At 46.0% G+C, this 6907-nt stretch overlaps 1 protein-coding gene across 2 annotated transcripts; it reads left to right on the top strand.

Annotated features, from left to right (window-relative positions):
* The first annotated feature begins 3775 nt into the window (after window positions 1-3775).
* Window positions 3776-5984, top strand: NPBWR1 (neuropeptides B and W receptor 1). 2 transcript variants are annotated; one of them, XM_075415273.1, is made up of 2 exons: window positions 3776-4121; window positions 4525-5984. In XM_075415273.1, exon 2 carries the CDS (start codon window positions 4659-4661, stop codon window positions 5640-5642), a length of 984 nt encoding a protein of 327 aa, XP_075271388.1. In that variant the 5' UTR covers window positions 3776-4121; window positions 4525-4658; the 3' UTR covers window positions 5643-5984. The 2 variants fall into 2 exon arrangements, with proteins under 2 accessions (XP_075271388.1, XP_075271389.1); XM_075415274.1 differs by having other exon boundaries at window positions 4522-5984.
* The last annotated feature ends 923 nt before the right edge of the window (window positions 5985-6907 follow it).

Here is a 6907-nt window from a genome sequence, read left to right as displayed (position 1 = left end):
ATAAGGATTCTATCAGTCAGATCGGAAACCCATGGCATTTTAAGCATAACGGCATTCATAATGACCACATTATGCATGCAATCTTTCTGTAAACTACACTTTTCATCTCTGTTGAATTATTTGTTCAGCTATGAATTACTCGCCAGATGTTCTGTGCCCTCTCAAAGGATATTCCTCTTATACAGGGGGTTGTTAGAAAGTATCATTTTTGGTCAAGGTTTGATATTATGCAATTGCATCAAAAATCTAGTTTCCTCTAAAAATTTTATTTTTTTATTACTCTATAATATGTTGGGGTGAGTCTGATCTCAAAGGCTTAAAATAATATTTGAACATGGTAGAATCACAGAACAATTTAGGTTAGGGGGACTGCTGAAGATCACCTAACCCAATTCCCTGCTCAAAGCAGTGCCAACTTTGAAATTAGATCAGGATATTCAATGCCATGTCCAGTTAAATTGTGAGCATCTCCAGGGAAGAAGTTCAGCCATCCTCACTGTGAGTGATTCCTTACAACTGGTCAGAATTTACTTTGCTGCAATTTGCAACTGTTGTCACTTGTCCTATTGTTTTTCAACTGCAAGAAGATTTTGACTCTCTCTTCTCTATAAGCCACACCTAGATGGCTGGAGAAAGCAACTAGATTCCCCTGCCTCCCTGCCTCCAGCCCCCAGGCCTTCTCCAGGCAGAACAAATCCAGTTGTCTCAACATCTCCTCACCTCTAATATGCTCCAGCCTCCTAAGCATCTCAATGGCCCTCCACTGCACTTAGCCGCAGTTTCTCAAAATCTTTCTTGTACTGGAGACCCCAAATTGTGTAGTAGCACAATCACCAAATAAAGGAGAATAACTGCTTCCCTCGACCTGCTGAACACATGCTTGCTGACACATCACAGGATGTGGTTAGCCTTCACTTTTACACGGGCTCTCTGCGCACTGATGTTCATCTTGTTCTCTACTAGGTACTCTATGTCCTTCTCTGCAAAACTGCTCCGTAGCAAGGCAGTGCCCAATCTCTGCAGTTGCAAGTGGGTGTTCCAACACTGACACAGGAAATTTTTACCTTTTAGAAGTTGTCATGATTTTTGTCAGCCCATTTCTGAATAGCTACCCTGCCCTCCAGCACACTGACCACGCTCCCCAATTGGGTATCATCCGTGAACATTTCTGAGGGTGTACCCCATCCCATGCTTCAGGTCCCTGAAGAAGAACACACTAAAAAGTATCAGCCCCAGTACTGACTCCTGAAAAACACTGCTAATAACTGACCACCAGTTAAATGTTCAATGGCTGACTGCTACCCTTTGAGCCCACCTATACAATGCAGCTATGCTGAAGGCTTTGTTAAAAGTCCATGTGAACAACACCCACCATTCTCTCCTCATCCACAGAGTCTGTCATCTCATCGCAGAAGGCAGCCGGGTTGGTCAGGCACGATTTGCCCTTGTTGAATCAAAGTTGGTTGCTCCAAAACACTTTCTTATTCTTTGTATTCCTGGAAAAGGCTTCCAGGAGGATTTCCCCCACAATCTTCTCAGGGACTGAGGTGTGGTGGAGCAGTTTGTGGTTCCCTGGATTGTCTTCCTTGCGGTTTCTGCAGGTGAGTATGGCATGCCTTTTGCAGTCACCAGAGGCCTTCCCCAGTGACCACGAGTAGAGGGTCACAGATTTTATTTATTCAGGTTGTCTACTGTATTACTGCCATAAGTACACACTGTGGCTGAGGTCCTCCAATAAAATCTCTACATAAAAACATTTCTACCTGTTTAGAATACCAGAAAGTGAATCTAATCAATTTTTTTTTTACTGCATTGGTGCTATTATGGTGTTGCTCAATGTTTGTGTTCTGTTTTGTTCAAACTATGCCATGGTTGGTCTGAAAACAAAGCTGAAATATGAAGGGTTTCAGTAGACTTCAGTAGAAATTCCTATTTCTGTTGGATTTCTGAGAGAACAAAACAATTCTAAAACAACAACAGAAGGTCACAAAGCTTCTCCAGAGAAACAAATGTGAAAACAATGAAAAATAGCTGAATTGTTTCCATTATGATTAACTCTATATTTTCTAAATGACAGAACTTGGGTAGATAAAAAGGGGAAGAGGGGTCTTATGGTACTATCTTCATTAAATCACTGGAAATAAAAGTCCAGATGAAAAGATGGTCACCATGACGTGCGGAAAGCAGACTCCACAATCTGTGAGATTGTAAAGTAGGTATGTTTATTCGGCGCCAGGCAACACGGGGTAGTCCCACCAAAGTCGTGCGCGCCCAGCAGCAACGTGTCTTTTCAATTTATACAATCAAATATGACATATGCATTAGATTTCCCAATACACCTACACATATGCATCTATCCTCATTGCATATCAAAATCAGTTCCGAGAAATAATTTCCATATTATAATTAGTTCCAATAAGTAATTTCCATAGACTCCTCCCAGTTGCACTTGCACAGTGCCTCCTAGTGGTGGTCGTCGGGGGTCCCAAGATGAAGGCCCATCCTCTTCATCACAGTGTCCGCTGATCGACCTTTGTTTCTGCGCAAACTCAGTTTTCTCCTGGCTCCCATCCATACAGCAGGGTCGGTCTTGACCGGTTCTAGGCGACTCCCAGCCCCTATCAGGAACTAACCCCTTTGTATGGAGATGCAAGACTCTCTGCTTCAGTTAATTTAGACAATAGATAAGCACTATCATTTTTTTTAAATGCACAGCAACTATTAGATAATGCCACTTCTATTAAAATCCCTTTAACCCCTTCCTTCAACCAGAAGTTTTGATTGCATCCAAAATTAAAAACATACTTTTTAGAGAAAGTTTCCAAAGCTATATTCACTTTGGAGCAACTGTCTTTGAGTCAGAAAACCTGACTCAAATGCTAGTTTGCAGTAAACTTCATAGGAAGGGTGACATTTTCATTGCTTGGCTTGTGAAAGTAGAAAATATAAAATGCGCAGAAAAGGGATCAAAACTCCATGATAAGCCTGCAGCATAGTACTGATGTCGTTTGTGTGGGAGCACACAGGTGTGTAAACTTCTTTTCTTCTCAAATCTTTCCATAAAGGAAGTCGAGAATCACAGAGCCGACAGTGTACTCTGTATGGTGAAGTATCATTTGCTATATTTTATAGCTAGAAGTATAGAATAAAATAAGACAGAGCACTAGAAAGCATAACTAATATGAAGCAAAGCTACTTTGCTTGTACTATTTAATCTATTTACTCATTAATTTATTTGCTTAGATGTTCATGTTTGTGATAGCCTGCTAATCTAGGTAATTATGCATCAGAAAACTGGACAAACAGGGCCAGACTGTGTTTATCTCTCACTCCGTGGTGTTACCTTAGAGATATTAAACAGTTTTGCCAAATTACTTGCCAAAAGTTGCACGTATTACATTATTAGTAATTTATTGGTAATTGGCGTTAATGTATCTGATCAGTACTGCTGGTAATCAGATGTACTACAAGCCCATAGAATTCAACCTCATTTAAGATGCAAAACAAATAAAACTGAAGTGAGACAGATTTTACTCCACACGCTTTTTGAAAAAACGGGATGATCAGGAACTCTGAATTACCCTCCAACTCAAAAAGATTGCCTCCCCCGGGGTTATGTTCAAGTCCATCATCATCGCAGCGTGAAGGAGTGAAAAGTGCCGGGGGGGAGCACAGCACAGGAACTGGCGGGCATGCGTCCTGCTGCAGCTCGGTACCCACACCCCTGCTGCAGCTCCGTACCCACCCCCGTGACAAACGCCTTTTCGCGGCGAGATGCACAGCATCCCCTGACCGGGCAGGGGAGGGGGGGATGCTCGGCTCTCGGAGCCGACGAGCAGATGCCACCGGGAGCTGGGGTTTCTCTCCCGCTGGCTGCGCTGCCACACCTCGCCGGCTCTGGGAGGAGCCGGGTCTTCGGGTGATCGCACAAATCTCTTCCCGGCGGCATCCAGCTCCCGACTTTTAAACCATCCTCGCCGCGGTTCCTGTCACCTCGTTGTTGCTACCTAGATCGAGACGAGAGAAGAAGCGGCACCGGCATCCCCTCCTGCACGGACCCGCGACCCGCATCACCCCTGCCCTGCTCCGGGACCCCAGCCACCGCAGCCGGGCTGGCAGAGGTCAGTGCATCCTTTCTCCCCTTCCAAATCCCTCGACTCCGTCGGGAAAGAAGGTTGCTTTGCTTTTTGGGGAGTATCCCAAAGACAACGGCTCCCCCCGAGGGCATGGGTTCCTTGGTCCGATCCGGTCGCCTTCCCCGTTGACCCTCTGCGGTGCCCAGAGGTGCTGCGGAGGGCCAGCAGGGAAGACGACCAGATCAGACCCTTGGGTTCTCAGGTGAGCTCTGTCACCTGAGGGTGCTCATTTTGGGGGACCTCGAGGCTGGGTGCTGACCCCAGACGGTCCCCGTCGGTGCGGGAGGAGGGAAGGGGCAGCTGGTGGGGGACAATCCCCACTTGGGGAGGATGGTGGGATCCTCTGTCACAGACTGAGCTCTTGGTGATCTCCCCTTGCTCCCAGCAGAGTGGCAGCAGGCAGCATATGTGAGACCTGGGTGGCTGGATGCACTGGAGGAGAAGCGCAGGGGTCTCACCTTTTTTCCCCCGCTTTCAAGTCGTTCCCATCGCCAGTGGGCCTGGCCACCCTCTCCTGTGGCCATGGAGATCCCCTCCCTCCCTGAGACCAATTCGTCGTGTGCAGACTGCACTGTGAGAGGGGATGGGGGTCTGAATATATCCACTCCCCTGCTGAGCCCCAGCTTCTATGTCACGGTGCCTGTCATCTACTCGGTCATCTGTGCCGTGGGGCTGATAGGCAACACTGCCGTCATCTATGTAATCCTCAAAGCCCCGAAGATGAAAACGGTCACCAACATCTTCATCCTCAACCTGGCCATTGCTGATGAGCTCTTTACTTTGGTGCTACCCATCAACATTGCTGACTACCTGCTCCTGCAGTGGCCCTTTGGAGAGTTCATGTGCAAGCTCATCATTTCCATAGACCAGTACAACACCTTCTCCAGCATCTACTTCCTCACTGTCATGAGCATTGACCGCTACCTGGTTGTGGTGGCCACCACCAAGTCCAGGAAGATGTCCTACCGCACCTACCGAGCCGCCAAGATTGTGAGCCTCTGCGTCTGGTCCTTCGTCACAGTCATCATCCTGCCCTTCACTGTCTTTGCTAAGATATACAAGGAGCAGGGACGCTCCCAGTGTGTCTTCGTGTTCCCCCACCCTGAGAGCCTCTGGTGGAAAGGCAGTCGGATCTACACCCTTATTTTAGGCTTTGCCATCCCAGTGTCCACCATCTGCATCCTCTACACCACCATGCTGTGCAGACTGAGACGTGTGCACCTCCATTGCAATGCAAAAGCGCTAGACAAAGCCAAAAAAAAGGTGACGCTGATGGTTGTTGTCATCCTGGCTGTGTGCCTGTTCTGCTGGACACCATATCACCTTAGCACAGTGGTGGCCCTCACTACAGACATCCCACAAACTCCACTCATCATCGGGATTTCCTACTTCATCACTAGCTTGAGTTATGCCAACAGCTGCTTCAACCCTTTCCTGTACGCCTTTCTGGATGACAGTTTCCGGAGGAGCCTTCGCAAACTGATTGATTGCAGAACCACCTCATAAAGCCAACCCTCTGTCCCCTCCTGTGTCCCTCTCAGTCATCTGCTCTTCCTGGGTGACTCCAGCCCAGAGAGTGCTTTCTCTCCAGCCTCCTTGTCATGGCCCAGAGGGCTTCAGATCGTCTCACTTCCCAAGACGCAAACCAGGGACAGGTGAATCTTTCTCAACTTTCCTGCACTCATTTCCTCAGCACTGCTCTCCACCGCTTGCCCTGTTTCTTGCTATTTTTTGTTTTTAATTCCTTCTCTCTGATATGCTTTCTGTCATAGGTTTGTAGCTTACAGAGCTACAGCACGTCCCTTTTCCCTTTTCCCTTTTTAAAGGTACCACTTTGTGAACTCAAGCCACCTGACTGTCTCTGTTACTGGTGATTTGTACAGCTCAATAAAGGTGTGTTACTGAGTGTCTTGCTTCATGATTCCTCAGCCTCTTTCATAGCCACAGGATCTGCTTATCCAAAGTCTTGCAAACTTAGCAATATTGAAAAAGGCACAGCCCCAAAGGAGAAGGAATAAACCAAGACAGTGAGTTCATTTCATTTTACAGAGGACTGAGATAAGGTAGTTAAAATCCATGATAACAGGCAAGAGGGACCTCAGTCTGGCTTGAAGGAGGAAAGAGCAAGCCCTCACTAGTGAATAAAATACAGAGGCATGGCTTGTAGCCACTTGCTGTGGAAAATAGCTCAACAGTGTACTTGGTAGCTGTAGTTCATAAAATTTGCAGCTTTTGCTTGCATCAGCAGTGGTGTTTACTTTTTTATTTGTGATATGTTTATGGGCAACCTCCTTCTTGCACACACAGGTTACATTTTTTTGCTGGTCCTAGAATACAGAATTGGAAGGTATTTTCAGAAGAAGTTAGCCTTTAGGGATTTGAAAAGGACTTGCTGAAACGTGGGGAATATTCTGACTTCTTCCCTACAAATCATAAATAACATATGCAGTGGTTAGGTTACTTTTAACAGTCTCTCACACACTCGTACTCTGCTTGCTGGTGAGATTTATTAATATTTCTCTTAAGGAGGACAAAGGAAGTAAAAAAACAAACCAAATAAAACTATAAAAGATTAGGTTATTTTTATCTGGAGGAAAGGAGAGAGGGTCAATGAAAGTTGCACTAGAATTCACATGTCCAAACACTGTATGGGTAGGTTTTCTTCTCTTCTCTTTTAGCCCTCTAAGGAAAAGTGAAAAAATGTCTAAGACTGGGAAAATATTTGCAGTCACTTAACATTTCTCATCTTACCAGTCTTTTTGGTTCTCCCC

This window comes from Opisthocomus hoazin, chromosome 3 (genome assembly GCF_030867145.1).
Source record: "Opisthocomus hoazin isolate bOpiHoa1 chromosome 3, bOpiHoa1.hap1, whole genome shotgun sequence".
In the NCBI taxonomy this organism is placed as follows: domain Eukaryota; kingdom Metazoa; phylum Chordata; class Aves; order Opisthocomiformes; family Opisthocomidae; genus Opisthocomus; species Opisthocomus hoazin.
This window is presented reverse-complemented; position numbering and strand designations above follow the sequence as displayed.

What these genes read in the sequence shown, in the direction of transcription:
- NPBWR1 (XM_075415273.1), top strand. Translation starts at nt 4,659, where the DNA reads ATGGAGATCCCCTCCCTCCCTGAGACCAATTCGTCGTGTGCAGACTGC.